A 14,916-nucleotide genomic window follows, 5' to 3' on the forward strand; every position below is an offset into this window, starting at 1 on the left:
GTATATGAGACAAAATACATTACGTAGTATATTACATGTATAAATATAAACTTAACTATTGTAGTTATAAAAATAGAGATAGAGGATAAAGTTCTCGTTCATGTTGGAGGATGCTGCATCACCCTGATAGAGTGACGTGGTACCCAGGAGGGATAATGCAGGCCATGTGAGGGGCACACAGGCCAGGGGCTCACCCGGCTCCTCTGCCTGAGACATCGCTGGGTCTCAGACTAACAGCCGGAAGGAGCCCGTGGTGGTCTTCCCTCCTGCTCCCTGTTCGTGTGGGACCACCACAGTTCCACAGAGCCCCTCGGCCAGCCAGCAACAGAGCTGGGCCCTGACCCACGTCTGCTGACCCCAAGGGCTCACGTCACTGTGATGGCCACAGGCAGAGTCGTACAACCCACCCAAGGCACCAGGCACAGGGGCCTCGGCGGTGACCTGCCAAGTCCACGGCGGGGAGGAAGCTCAGGGCAGGGGAGACGGGAGAGGACCGTCGCGGAGGGCTGAACCTGGTGACTCATGGCAGAACAAAAAGGCTGCAGGATTCAGCCGGCAAGTGAAAGCTCCCTGGGAAAGGTCAGGAAGTGAATTGTCACGCGCTGTCAACCCAAATCTGCTGCCCAAATCCCCAGAGCCGCCAGTAAGATGAAGGGAACCAGTTTCTACCCTGCAAGACGGGGCCTTCTATCACCTTCACAGTTCCCACCCTCAGAGGAAGCTTCCCCCAGAGCCAAGAACCTGCTGGTTCTGCCAGGCGTCCGGGTCTCAGGGAAAGCCCAACCCCAGCTCCCAGCCCATCCCCACCCTCCCACCTCGCCCCCAAGTTTCAGCTCCAGCAGCAGAGAGGGCTCAGATCCTCAGCGGATTGAAGCCTGCCGCACCCCCATCCCTCCCCGAAACTCCAGAAAGAGCAAAAGCCAGGTCGCTTTGTACCTGGGTCCAACCCACAACAGGGAGTGGGTGAAGCGTGTCCACAGGATGCCACTAGGGAGCCCATGAGAGCGTCTTGGCTGGCCACTCCCCTTACTCTGAGAGCTAAGGGACGTCTTGCCCTGGGAAGGTGAGATCCCCATGGAAATCAGAACCGCGGACACCCACCCCAACACCCTCCCGCTCCCGCCTCCCAGCCCTGTCATTCCCCACCATCACCCCCTCCACAGAGAATGTTAACACCAGAGAGGAGGGCAGTGCACCCAGAGCCAGGCGTCTGCGCAGGAGCTGCGTCGTTACCGTGCGGCTGGTAGCGGCAGAAAAGCTGGAAACAAACTTTAGGTCCGTCAAAAAGGTGCTGGTAATGGAAATTATATTACATCTTGCAAACACATAGTCTACAGCATGAGAAAAGTAAAAATCTGTAAGTGCCAAGGTTTGGAAAGTTATCCCAGATGTAACATTAAGTGGAAAAGGCAAGCTCCAGAGCTGTGTAAGTAGAATGATACTCTTATGGGCTGGTTTTTCTATATTTGACGTTCATTCCCCTCCTGGTGGCTCAGGCAGTAAAGAATCTGCCTGCAGTGTAGAAGACATGGGTTCAATCCTAGGGTCAGGGAGATCCCCTGGAGAAGGGAATGGCAACCCACTCTAGTATTCTTTCCTGGAGAATCCCACGGACAGAGGAGCCTGGCGGGCCCCAGTCCATGGGGTCGCGAGGAGTCAGACACAACTGAGTGACTAACACCTTTCACTTTCCCCTCCCACTCATTCTCTGACCTTTCTATGATCTGCTCTGTGTCCCTGGAGGCTGATCTCTAAGGACCACAAAACCCAGGCTTCCTTGCTGCTGAATACCAGTTGGGTAGGCCAAGGGAAGGCTCTGGCTATAAATCAGAGAGGATGGGAAGAGGCAGAAGCTGAGGTATTCCCTCCGGTCCCTCCTTGCCTGCTCTGATGCTGGCTGTGTTCTGCTATGGCCACTCCTACAGATATTGTGAAATCCTACTGGTTTTGATGTTTCTACCCCATATCATAGCAGACACATTACAATATATATTCTTCTCCCAATATAATTTTGCCTATCAAGTTTCAAAAGGAGCTTGTATAAATTTAATAATTCTGCTCCTAAGACTAGATTATACATTTGGTTCATACAACTTAAAGTTTATTGCACCTGGTGGTTGGTAGTTTAGTCACTAAGTTGTGTCCGACTCTTGAGACCCCATGGACTGTAGCCCACCAGGCTCGTCTGTCCATGGGGTTTCCCATGCAAGAATACTGGAGTGGGTAGCCATTTCCTTCTCCAGAGGATCTTCCTGATCCAGGGTTTGAACTTGGGTCTCCTGCATTGCAGGCGGATTCTTTACTGACTGAGACACCAGGGGAGCCCTACGTATAACTATATCATGGTTGAACTGAGTCCCATCAAGCTAGTGGAAATATTGTTACCTAGATAAATATCCATTGATTACAATTTTAAATTTTTCTTTTTATACTTGGAAGCCAAGACATACATGACAATTTTTTAGGCCCTCTGAAAGCTCACAGGCCTTAGGCATCAGGGCCAGTGGACAGTTTTGTCTGTTCTGGCTGGAATGTCCAGACTCCGCCTGCGAGAGCTGGGTCAGTGCAGGAGTCATTCTCAGGAGCCACTGAGACAGAATAGAATGGACCAGAACCACAAGCAAAATTCTGCTCTCTCAGGGACTATTTCCTGAACAAGCCCAGAGTCAGAAACCCAGAGTGGAGGGAGGAGGCTGAAGTCTAAAGCTTGCCCCATGAGCTGACCCCACAAGCTTGTAGCCTGACCAGCCCTGTTCTAGCAGCCAGGCAGGATGGATAGGATCAGAATGGCCCTCCCACAGCCTCCAACCTATTTTCTGGGCCAGGCTGGGACTTGCCATAGGCCAGATGCCAGCCCAGGCTGCACCCCAGCTTCCGGTTCAGAGGATACAGCAAGCATCAAGCCCAGGAGGGAACAGCTGGTCTCAGTCAATGCCTTTGCTGGGCTGCTGCTGGGCTGAGCCCTCCCCACAAGACCTCTAAGTGGGCACCTGGGCGGACTCCCCAAGGGGCACTGCTCAGAGCTCACAAAGCTGGCAGCCACGTGTGCACACGCGCAGTCCACATGCAGAGTGGAGGGACTGGCAGACCTTAAAATCCAGAACCCCAAGCAAGCTTTCCAGACAGCCTGGGTCCCTCACACCCTCTGGCCCCGGTGTAAGCTGGAGCCAGGCACAAGGCACCCTCGGCCTCCGAGATGGAGCCCAGGGAAGGGTGGACCCAGGGCAGGCTCTTTGGCCACTGCCCTAGCTGCAGCCAGGCCTCATCTCTGTAGGTCCAGAGCCAAGCCCCGCCCACATGGGCTAAGGTTTTGGTTGGGGGGACCCAGCAGGAACTGTGCCAACACACCGCCACACCCATGGTGCTAATAACCCAGAGCCTTGTCTTCCTGCAGGCACTTGTCTTCTTGGCACAGTGACCAGGCGACTGCCCATATGTGGCCAGAAATGGTGGTTCCCGGCCATCACCATGTGCTAGGGCGGGCTGCAAGCTCTGGTCTGGAATTCACTGTGGTGTGTGTGTGTGTGTGTGTGTGTGTGTGTGTGTGTTACTCACTCAGTCATGTCTGACTCTTTGCAACCCCACAGACTGTAGCCTGCCAGGCTGCTCAGTCCATGGGATTCTCCAGGGCAAGATTACTGGAGTGAGTTGCCATTTGCTTTTCCAGGGGATCTTCCCAACCCAGGGCTCGAACCCGGGTCTCCCACATCGCAGGCAGATTCATTACCATCTGAGCTACCAGGGAAGCCCAAAGTCGCTCAGTCATGTCTGACTCTTTGCAACCCCATGGACTGTCCATGGAATTCTCTAGGCCAGAATACTGGAGTGGGTAGCCTTCCCCTTCTCCAGGGGATCTTCCCGACTCAGGAATCGAATCCGGGTCTTCTGCATGGGCAGACAGATTCTTTACTGCCTGAACCACCAGGAAAGCCCAAAGTGAAAGTGCTAGTTTCTTATTAATGTCCTACTCTTTACCACCCAAAGGACTCTAGCCTGCCAGGCTTCTCTGTCCATGGAGTTTTCCAGGCAAGAATACTGGAGTGGGTAGCCATTCCCTTCTCCAGGGGATCTTCCCAACTCAGGAATCGAACCTAAATCTCCCGCACTACAAGCAGATTCTTTACCATCTGAGCTACTAAGCTTCTTTACATGGCTCACTTATATGGGGAGCTCAGAACTTCTCTTTATTCACATAGCCTTGCCTATCAACCCCTGCCCTGGGGTCAGGTCAGGAAAGTGGGCAGCATGCTTTACCCAGGGTCTTCTGCGTCCCCCAGAGTCATGTGTGTAGACTTGAACAAGGAAACTCAAGCTGATGGACTTCTTCTTGTGACTTCAGCATGGAGACCGGCCAGTACAGTACTTGCCAACCTTCACAGAGCATTGTCTCCATGCTGCTGCTGCTAAGTGTCTCCATGCTAGGCAGCCCTTAATGTGAATCGTGCATGCATGCACAGTTGCTTCAGTCGTGTCTGACTCTTTTGAGACCCCAGGGACTATAGCCTGCCAGGCTTCTCTGTCCATGGGATTCTCCTGGCAAGAATACTGGAGTGGGTTGCTGTGCCCTTCTCCAGCAGCTCTTCCCACCCAAGAATCAAACCAGGGTCTCCTGCATTGCAGGCCGATTCTTCACCTGCAATGCAAAAGGAATGTTCATCCTACAGACAAGGAAATGGAGGCAGAGAGGAGTGAGATACGTTGCCCAAGATAATAAAGTTGGTAAGCCATGTGTCTGGGAGTCAACTCAGACAGGCTCATTCTGGATCCTGTTCTCTCCCTTTTTATTATTATTTTTTTTAATTGTGGCAAAACACATATAACACGAACTTTGCTATCTTGACCATTTGTAAGCATAGAGTTCAGTAGAATTAGACACACTATCTTAACTATTTGTAAGCACAGAGTTCAGTAGAATTGGACACACTATCTTAACTATTTGTAAGCACAGAGTTCAGTAGAATTGGACACACTCACATTGTTGTGTATTCGTTACCCCATCTACCTCCAGTTCGACATCCCAAACTGAGACTCTGTCCCCATCAAACAAAATCAGCTCTCAGTCCCCCTCCCCTGAGCCCCTAGCACCCAGCATTCTTCTTTCTGTCTCTGTGTATCTGACTCTTCTCCATACCTTGTCTAAGTGGACTCACATAGTATGTATCTTTCTGTAACTGACTTATTTCACTTAGCGCCACATCCTCAAGGTTCACCCACATCATAGCAAGTGTCAGACCCAGTCTTCCCTTTTTAAAAAATTGTTTTGTATTAATAATATCTTTATGTAATTCCAGATTCAAAGGGCACCAAAGTGCTTATAAATGAAGTCTCATTCTCTGGGTTCCCTCATCCACTTTGTGGAAACAGCCAGCACCGCCCACTTGCACAGACGTCCTCTGCACATACAAGCAACGACCTTTGTGGATTGTTTTGCTCTTATTTTCTGCTTTTCACTCTGTTCTGCCTTGTTTGTGGTTTGTGGTTTGTGTTTCTGCCTTTGTTTGCCTGTTTGATTTTCTGCTTTGTAGCCTGCCTCAGAGATCATTTCATGATCAGTTCAGAAAACCTTTCTCTCCTGATCTTTCAACTGCACAGTAATTTACTCCGTGAGTCCCCGTGGTGGCTACTTCAGAACCTGTGCTTGTAACAGTATTAAGGCACCTCTGAGCCTCTCTACCTCTCACAAACTGACAAGGACTCATTCATCAGTTCATGCCACACGGATTCTTGTTTAGCAAACATTCTGTACGAGGTTAGAACGAGTAAAGAACCGCAAAGTTAAAGCCCTCGGCAGTGGGCACAAAACAGAGGGCTGTAGAGGCTGAGAGCAAGAGTGATGGCTGACAGGCACCGCTGGTTCGAGCAGGCTTCCCACTGATCCCCTCCTGTATCTTATTCCTCCCAAGTCTCCTCTAGATCAGGAAATAGCCCCCGGGGACTCAGTGCCCCAGCCAGAAACCAGCCAGGCTCACCCAGATGCATCCCTCTCCCACCCATTTTAATCTGTCCAGCATCAAGCCTGTCCCTGTGTTTCTCACATCCTCACCCCACTGCCATCAGCTGGTCCAAACCCACCATCCCTTTTGCTGAGCTGCTCCATCACTCCATCACTCCATCCCTCCCTCTCAGGGCAGTAGTCAGCGACATCTCTTCAGAAAGGAAATCAGGGACTTTCCTGGTGATCCGGTGGCTTAGACTCCACACTCTCAATACAGGGGACCTGAGTTTGATCCCTGGTTAGGAAACTAGATCCCTCATGCTGCAACTAAGAGTTCACAAGCTGCAACTAAAGATCCTGAATGCTGCAACAAAGGCCTGGCTCAACCAAACAAATAAATAAAAATTTTTGATAACAGAAAAGGGAAATCAAACCCTGCTACTCCCTATAAACACCTTCCAGATTGTACACCCATGTTCATAGCAGCATTGGGATAATTAAAATGAAGCCACAACCCAAGAGTCCACTGATGGATGAACAGATAAGCAAAATGTGATCCAGACATAAAATGGAATCATATTCCCCTCCAAGAAGAAATAAAAATCTGCAATAAGCCACAGTGGATGAACCTTGAGGATGTTCTCCTGCGTGAAATAAGCCAGTCACAGAAAGACAAATATTTCGTGATTCCACTTTTATGAGGTACTTAGGCTTGTCGCTCAACATTCAGAAAATGAAGATCATGGCTTCTGGTCCCATCACTGCATGGGAAATAGATGGGGAAACAGTAGAAACAGTGTCAGACTTTATTTTTCTCGGCTCCAAAATCGTTGCAGATGGTGACTGCAGCCATGAAATTAAAAGACGCTTACTCCTTGGAAGAAAAGTTATGACCAACCTAGACAGTATATTCAAAAGCAGAGACATTACTTTACCGACTAAGGTCCGTCTAGTCAAGGCTATGGTGTTTCCTGTGGTCATGTATGGATGTGAGAGTTGGGCTGTGAAGAAGGCTGAGCGCCGAAGAATTGATGCGTTTGAACTGTGGTGTTGGAGAAGACTCTTGAGGGTCCCTTGGACTGCAAGGAGATCAACCCTGGGATTTCTTTGGAAGGAATGATGCTAAAGCTGAAACTCCAGTACTTTGGCCACCTCATGCGAAGAGTTGACTCATTGGAAAAGACTCTGATGCTGGGAGAGATTGGGGGCAGGAGGAGAAGGGGACGACAGAGGATGAGATGGCTGGATGGCATCACGGACTTGATGGACGTGAGTCTGAGTGAACTCCAGGAGATGGTGATGGACAGGGAGGCCTGGCGTGCTGCGATTCATGGGGTAGCAAAGAGTCGGACACGACTGAACAGCTGAACTACGCTTGTCGAAATCATCGAGACAGACAGTAGAACGGTGGTCGCCAGGGGCTGGGAGAGGTGAGGTGGGCAGTTGTTGTTTAGCAGGTACAGAGTTTCGGCTTCACAAGATACAAGGAGGCATGGGGGTGGACACTGGTGAAGGCTCATCGATGTGAAGGTATTTAATACCAGTGAAAAGAACATTTACAGATGCCTCAGCCGCTGCCCAGACGCTCTCCCCCTGCAGGTCTCACCTGCTCAGAGAGGACCGCCCCATCCCCCTACAAAGCGGTCTCCCTCGCCTTTTCCACCATGGTGTCCACTTCATTCTCCCCCGTGCTTAGCACATCTGTGAGTGTCTCATTTGTTTCACCGTCTGCTTGCTGTCTGTCCTCCCACCAGAGTGAAGCTCCACAATGGCCCCCGCCGACCTGGGCCCGCTCAGTTTATGCTTGCTTCCCTACCGAGGATTAATACTGTCCTGACAGCAGACACTGAGGTGGAGTTTGGGGTACGAGGTTATTACTAGGGACCAATAACTGTGAAGGGAAGCAAGCTGGGCTGGGCTGCAGGGGAAGCTGGCCTGCACGCCCTGCAGACCTGGCAAAGGCTGGGCCAGCCAGGCGGGTGCTCTGGAGTAAGCACCACCTGCAGGAGCTGTCCAACATGGCACCGACGTGCCCTCGTTGTTTGCACCCCAGGGAGGGTGTGACCTTGGGCTCAGCAACTCCCTGCAGCTGGGGAAGACCCCCAGGGGCTGGGCAGACCCCCAGGGACTGGCCACTGGCTGCTCTCGACCTCACTCCTCACAGCTCGGTGGCAAATTCATCTTGAAGGGGCTCCTGGCAGGGCTGCTCCATGTCTATGCCAACTCCCAACTCCTAGCACAGTGCCTGGAACACAGCAGATGTTCGGGAATGAATGAACGAACATTTGATTGAATTCTTGAAATACAGATAGGATTTGGAGAAGACAAGGCAGAAGTGTGTCCCAGGCAAGAAGCACAGCTTGTACAAAGGTAAAAAGGCATGGAGAAAGACAAGGACTGTTTCCAAATCAGCCACATACTAAGAGTTAAATTTCCACGCAGGAGTGTTGTATGAAAGGAGAGAAGGTTAGCACTCCCCTTGACAAGGATAGAAGAGGTTCTCCAGCCTGACCACACGAATACGGTTAAGGCATGGCCACCAACTTCGTGGCATCTAACCACTTTTTTCAAAGTGGGGCTCTGTAATAACCTAGAGGGGTGGGAATGGGTGAGAGGTAGGAGGGAGAGTCAAGAAGGAGGGGACATATGTACACCTATGGTTAATTCATGTTGATGTATGATAGAAATCAAACCAATACTGTAAAGTATTGATCAATCAATTAAAACTAAATTTAAAACAGAAACTCAAATGAAAACTAAATGAAGTTTAGGATAGTGATGTGGAGATTTTATAAATTATGTAAAATTAAATTTTTTAGTAGTTTGATAAGTCAACTGAAAAGTCCACAATTCTGTTATCAAATTGATTTCTGAAGAAAAAAAAAAAAAAGATTCCACGCAGAAGAGCAGAGGAATGAGATTCAAATGGTAAGCAAGGGCCAGTGGACAAGGGCCTCATAAGTTGCACTTGAATTTTATCGCATCCGCCCAAGGCAGCTTTAAAAGGGTTTCAAGAAGGAGAAGAATATGATAAGCAGGCTTAAGAAAAATCATTCTAGTGGCCTTTCCCAGGATGGCCGAGGAGGAAGAGCTAGGAGGCAGAAGGCCATTTAGGAGGTGACTCTGAGTCGGGGAGGTCTGTGTTCTAAGGCACAGGCTTTGGAGAAGAAAGGAGGCCGCCACTGACATGGTGTCAGAAGGGGCCAGGGTCACAGCCTGGAGCCATCAACACGGAAGCTCGGTCAGTAAAGAATCAACATCCAAAGAATAAGGATGGCCAGGGAGGAAAACAGGAAAGCAGAGAGTCGTGGGAACATAGGAGAGAGAACAATTCAAGAGGGAAATGGTGAGAGGTTAAGGCCATGAAGAGGTCAAGTGCTATGAGGCCTGCAGTGCCCATGGGTTTGTCATCAGGTAGGCAGGACTCCAGACCTGGCTGGCACAGTGCATCCTCCAACCCGACCTGAGCATTAGGTTTCTGGAGAACTTAATCTGTCAACATGCTTCGGTCCAGGGTCTCGCCCAAGTCTGACCACAAGACGCTCTGGACCGCGTGACTCTGGAGGCTTGAAGTCCAGCCACTTCCTTGGAGCAGAGCCCGCTGGAGTATCAGGAAACCCAAGTCTTAGTCCTATCACTGCCACTGGTACGGGGCCTTGGGCCTCAGTTTCTCCTGGGGTGATAGGATCAGGTGGACTATGCTGTCTGTCCATCTGCACTGCCCAGCGCTCAGGTCCGAAGGGAGTAGCAAAGGCGGCCAGCTCTCCAAACCCTCTGACTCAGGCACTCTCACTGCCTCCACATTGGACTCTGGGTTCCCCTCGCCCAAGTGGCCCATTGTGTGAGCTCTGTTTCACTGGGGACAGAAACTGGGTTGAGAAATGAGAATATTTACTTTTTCCACCGAGTGGATGCCCAAGTAAACAATGTGATCCCGTAAGTGGATCCCATGCCCTGCCCTCCTCACTGCAGGAGAGTATAAGAAGGTATCCCAGTGGGCACATCACCCATGAGACCACCAGATCCAGAGACAGGGCCAGAGCCTCCCCCACCAGCCTCCTGCCACCATGAAGCTCACCATTGCCTTCGCCCTGGTCACCCTGACTCTCTTCTGCAGACCTGGTAAGTATCCCATCCCAAGCCAGCCTCAGCAACTCTCCCAGCGCTGCCCAGGAAAGGGGGCAGCTGTCCACGTCCTCTGCGCGGCTGCTGGGAGAGCCTGGGAATACTGACTTCCAGCCAGGAAGCCGGGTCTGGCAAACAAGCCCATCTTAGGAATTTACGCAGAGCCCTGAGGCTGTGATGAAACTTGTAAAGGACCCCATCTTCCATATCCAACAACCTCAGAAGTGCAGAGATGGAGAAGATCCCACCTAGACGCAGTGACCAGCAGAACAGGAGTAACTAACAAGCTCCCCAAAGCCCAGGCCTGGACAGACCCCGAGACGCCGAGAAACCTCCAGGTTTGGGGTCAGCACATCACCCTGGCAGCCAAAGGGGCTGGAAGGAGCCTCATGGCTTCTTCAGGCAAGGTCTCCCATTCTGGGCAGAGAGGAATATTCTAGATAGGGTTCTTCCCTTTGGGAAACTGCCAACTCAGAATGGAGATTTCTAAACATTTTTTTGTCCTCTGCAAAAAGGATTAGGAGTCTCTGAAGAGTTGCAGCTGTTATGAAGAGGAGAGTGACGGGGCAGGGGATGTGAATCCCATCTTCCTCGAAGCCCCTGATCTTTTGGGAACTGGGTTACTTAGCTGCTTTTTACTCCCTACCAGTCTCTTCTATTCCTTCTACAATAACAACCAAAAAATGTAAACAAATTCCAACTCCCTCACTTTCAAAGTTCCCTAAGAAAAATAGAGAGAAGTTTTATGACCTTGGGGAGTGGCGGGGGAGTTAGAAAACAGAGAGCAAGAGGCGGCAGGAGCAACCATGGTGCAGAGATGCCTGTTTTAAAGGGGAAGTAACATCATTTGGACTGAAATGTACGTTAATTAGAAGATCTTAGTGCCAGGTACAACCCAGCAAGACAGGGTGAAATACGTAGGTGGTGGGTCTGGGATGTGTTTGTATGTCTGTGTGTGTGCACATATAATAATCCCTGTGCTGAATCCCATTCACATATTATCTCTTTTCATTCTTACAACAACTCTATGAAGTGGGGACATTATCCCCCATTTTTCAGATGAAAAAACTGAGCTACAGAAAGATAAAGTAACTTGCCTGATGACATAGTAAGTTGCAAAGCAGGGATCTAAGTTCTGGAGAGGGTCTGACTTGGAGTGACCCATTTGGGTGGAACCCCGGAGTTCAGGAAAGGGAGTTTGCACACAAGGTGGTGAAGTCAAGGACAGGGATTTAAGACTCAATGGGAAGACAGGGCAAACAGGGAGTGGGGCATGGTGATTCTCCCCATGATCCCGGGAGTGTTGTTGTTTAGACGCTAAGTCCTATCTGACTCTTTGCAACCCCATAGACTGTAGCCCCTGGGCTCCTCTGTCCAGGGGATTTCCCAAGCAAGAATACTAGAGTGGATTGCCATTTCCTTCTCCAGGGGATCTTCCAGACCCAAGGATCAAACCTGCAATTTCCTGCATTGCAGGCAGATTCTTCACCACTAAGCCACCTGGGAAGCCCCATGATCCTGGGGGCAGGGACCTAAAAAGAGAGCACGAGGGGGGCGCCCTCAGATGAAGGGAACACGGGAGGGGGGCTGGGGATGGGGCAGAGGCGTGTCTGCGGTGGAGGAGCCCACAGGCCTGGCGCCCACGGCAGATGTCCCTTCTGAGCCAGGCTCGGGGGCTCGTGCTTGGCGGGTGCGAGTGCCTCTTCCTGCCAGAGCCTAACTTTGTCACGGGGACTCCGACCATCACTAACCATCAGTAAGAGGTATGTTTCCGGTAGGAGCCTAAACCCTTTGCGGCCTCTCCCCAGCCCCCACACACCACACCAAAAAAAAAAAAAAAAAGTCAGATCAGCAGCTTCTATTCTCAGAGCTCCGCCTGGAAAGAGCTGGTAGCACCTTGTCCGTTGCAACCCAGGAAGCACAAGGAAGGCTCAGGCAAGCTACAAAAAGCTGGCCACAACCCAGAAAGCATCCACTTGGCGCCAAAGAGCCAATTGCTTGGAGCATCACCCTCCAGGGTGGGGGTGAGAGGGCCCCTAGCTCTTGTGGACAGGCTCAGCTGTGTGCATCTGGGCCAGGTGCCAGCAGGGAGCTGGCCAGTCTAGACACGGGCCCAGATACAGGGGATCCCTCCTCTCTGTTCTCCAGCATCCACAGAGGTGTGCCCCAGCCTTCTGTATGCCTTGGGAAACCTCCTCATAGGCACGCCTTCCAGCTACGAGGCTGCCCTGGAACCTTTCAGCCCTGACGAAGACATGAAAGAAGCAACAAGACAGCTGAAGGAGCTGATAGACACCCTCTCCCCGAAGGCCAAGGACAGCGTGTTACAGCTCATGGTACACGGCTCCCTCCACACCCGCTGCCCGCGTCCTGGGCTGCAGTGTCACCCACTTCGGGGCATGCGTGCATGCTCAGTCCATCAGTCGTGTCCAGCCCTGCAACTCCATGGACTGTAGCCCGCCAGGCTCCTCTGCCCACACAATTTTCCAAGCAAGCATACTGGTGCTGTGCTGTGCCTAGTCGCTCAGTCACGTCCACCTCTTTGTGACCCCATGGGCTGTAACCCACCAGCCTCCTCTGTCCATGGGGATTCTCCAGGCAAGAATACTGGAGTGGGTTGCCATGCCCTCCTCCAGGGGATCTTCCCAACCCAGGGATCGAACCCAGGTCTCCCGCATTGAAGGCAGATTCTTTACCATCTGAGCCACCAGGGAAGCCCCAAGAATACTGGAGTGGGTAGCCTATTCCTTCTCCAGGGGATCTTCCAAACCCAGGGATCAAACCCACATCTCTTCCATCTCCTGCATTGGCAGGCAGATTCTTTACCACTACGTCACCTGAGAAGTCCCTACTTTGGGGACACTTTTCTAATCCAGAGAGAAGAGTCACAGTGTAAATGTCCCTGGGGAAGCAGGCACAGTCATCTTATCTTTTTTAAAGAAGCTCCTGAGGTACCGTCCTGGCAGCCCAGTGGTTAAGACTCCCAGCTTCCACTGCAAGGGGCATGGGTTCAATCCCTAGTCAGGGTGGCAAAATTTTTAATTAAAAAAATTAAAACTAGAGAAGCTTCTGAGAAATAATCCAAGCTTAGCTCCTTCCACAAATACTGAATCTCTTAGGTGACATTAAAGTTTCTGGGTCTGGCTTTGACATTTTCATTCACTATTGTATTGGGGATTTTGTTTGTTTGTTTTAGGGGAAAATAGTACAAAGCCCAGAGTGTGCTTAGGATTTAGAAGCTGAAGATCTCCACCTGCCGAGGCCCCTGCCACTCCCCGGATGCTCCTTTCACTCCGTCCCCACCAGCCCCACCTGACTCCTGCAATAAAGTACAAGCAAGCATCTCATCTGTGTCCCCGCCTTTTTTATTCACCTGCTAGAATGAAAGGTGTGCTGCTGCTGGGGTAAGATTAGAGCAAAAAGAAAGGCAGTGGCCGTGGAAACACATCCCCAAGGGTCCAGGCCTCGTCTCACTTCCAGTCCACAGATGGGCAGACCAGCTTCTAGCACATACTCCCTTCCACGGGCAGAGAGCCAGCCTGGAAACATTCCCAGGGCCTTGCTCAAACCTGACCTACAGGGAACAGTGGGGGCAGGGGGGCTGTCGGCAGGGGGAATGTTAGACATGTTGGCAGCTGACCTCAGGCTGACCTTCCAACCCCCATCCATTTAGTAATGAAATTCAGCGTTCTGTTTCTTCCAAGCCCTTTGGGATCCCTCTCTCGGTTTGAAAAAGAAATATTTAAGGTGATTATGCTACCCAGACATAACTGCAAACAATGATGGCGTTTTCCAGAGAGGTCCATCTCCCAAAGATAAATGGGGGATCTCTGAAGCATTTTGACAGAGTAGTGCGGTGCTCTGAGGGGCTGGCTGGCCCTGTGACAGTCTGCAATCACTTCCAGCGCAGATGGTCTCTTCCCACCTATGGAAGGATCCGATTCCTGTAAGAAACTTAGAAAACAAAGGCTGGAGGGAGGAGCAGGTTCAATCCCTTGATTAGGGATGCAGGGTCCTTGAGGGGGACTTTGAGGACAGACAGGGTCTGGGGGGCATCCCCAGAGAGGGTCGGTTAAGTGTTTCGCTTACTTCACATTTGCCGCATGGAATTATTCTCAAACTATTTTTTCAAGCAAAACCCCTCCTCTTGTGCATTTTCCACATCCTTTATCAGCCATCCTGATGAGGACATCCTATTTCCAGGCTGAAGGTGCAGGGGGTTATGGGTCAAGCCGTCCATTCACGTCACTCTCTGTCCCCAAGAGGCTAGTGGAGAGTGGGTGGGAGGGGGTCAGGCTGGTCAGCACCTGGTGACTGCTGCCCACGGGCGATGGTGCTCTTATTTGACCCCAAAGCCCTTCTCTGACTTGCCCCTGCCCGCCCCGCCCCCCGCCATCCCTTGAGTCACATCCAGCCAACTTTCACTCAAAAAGTGAATCAGCCACCCCCTTCCTTCTTGCATGAAATCAATCCCCAGGTATTTACTGGCACTTGCCACATGTTCATGGTGGCGCTCGGGGCTCTGAGGAAGCCAGGAGCAGATTTCACAACCCAGCAAATATGCATGAAGCGATTTCTCAGTGTACAACCGCACTGAGGCCCAAGTAGAGCAGAGTGAAGACGACGGCGGCCTCTGGTCTCAGGGAGCTAGTGACCTGGTGGAGAAGATCGCCAGCCCCCCAAAAATCAACAAAGAAGCAGACAGACAGATAGGTAAACCCGTGCTAAAAGCATGAAAGAAATAAAGGGAGGAGGCTCCCCTGGTGGCTCAGTGGTAAAGAATCTGCCCGTCAATGCAGGAGACATGGGTTCAACCCCTGATCCCGAAAGATCCCACATGCTGCAAGGTAACTAAG

At 51.2% G+C, this 14,916-nt stretch overlaps 1 protein-coding gene and 1 non-coding gene across 2 annotated transcripts; both read left to right on the forward strand.

Moving 5' to 3' along the window:
• The first annotated feature begins 8,379 nt into the window (after positions 1-8,379).
• On the forward strand, positions 8,380-8,505 carry LOC138427386 (U6atac minor spliceosomal RNA). Its single transcript, XR_011251990.1, has one exon. It is a non-coding gene; the product is annotated as a U6atac minor spliceosomal RNA (small nuclear RNA).
• Positions 8,506-9,568: 1,063 nt separating this feature from the next.
• On the forward strand, positions 9,569-13,407 carry SCGB1A1 (secretoglobin family 1A member 1). The gene is made up of 3 exons (XM_069565680.1): positions 9,569-10,057; positions 12,209-12,396; positions 13,257-13,407. The coding sequence occupies exons 1-3, from the start codon at positions 10,003-10,005 to the stop codon at positions 13,287-13,289; spliced, it is 276 nt and encodes a 91-aa protein (XP_069421781.1). The 5' UTR covers positions 9,569-10,002; the 3' UTR covers positions 13,290-13,407.
• The last annotated feature ends 1,509 nt before the right edge of the window (positions 13,408-14,916 follow it).

Source organism: Ovis canadensis, chromosome 21 (assembly GCF_042477335.2).
Source record: "Ovis canadensis isolate MfBH-ARS-UI-01 breed Bighorn chromosome 21, ARS-UI_OviCan_v2, whole genome shotgun sequence".
In the NCBI taxonomy this organism is placed as follows: domain Eukaryota; kingdom Metazoa; phylum Chordata; class Mammalia; order Artiodactyla; family Bovidae; genus Ovis; species Ovis canadensis.

What these genes read in the sequence shown, in the direction of transcription:
- SCGB1A1 (XM_069565680.1), top strand. Translation starts at nt 10,003, where the DNA reads ATGAAGCTCACCATTGCCTTCGCCCTGGTCACCCTGACTCTCTTCTGC. An exon ending in GACTCTCTTCTGCAGACCTG is followed by an intron (nt 10,058 to 12,208) that starts GTAAGTATCCCA and finishes TCTGTTCTCCAG; the next exon opens with CATCCACAGAGGTGTGCCCC. An exon ending in ACAGCGTGTTACAGCTCATG is followed by an intron (nt 12,397 to 13,256) that starts GTACACGGCTCC and finishes TGTTTGTTTTAG; the next exon opens with GGGAAAATAGTACAAAGCCC.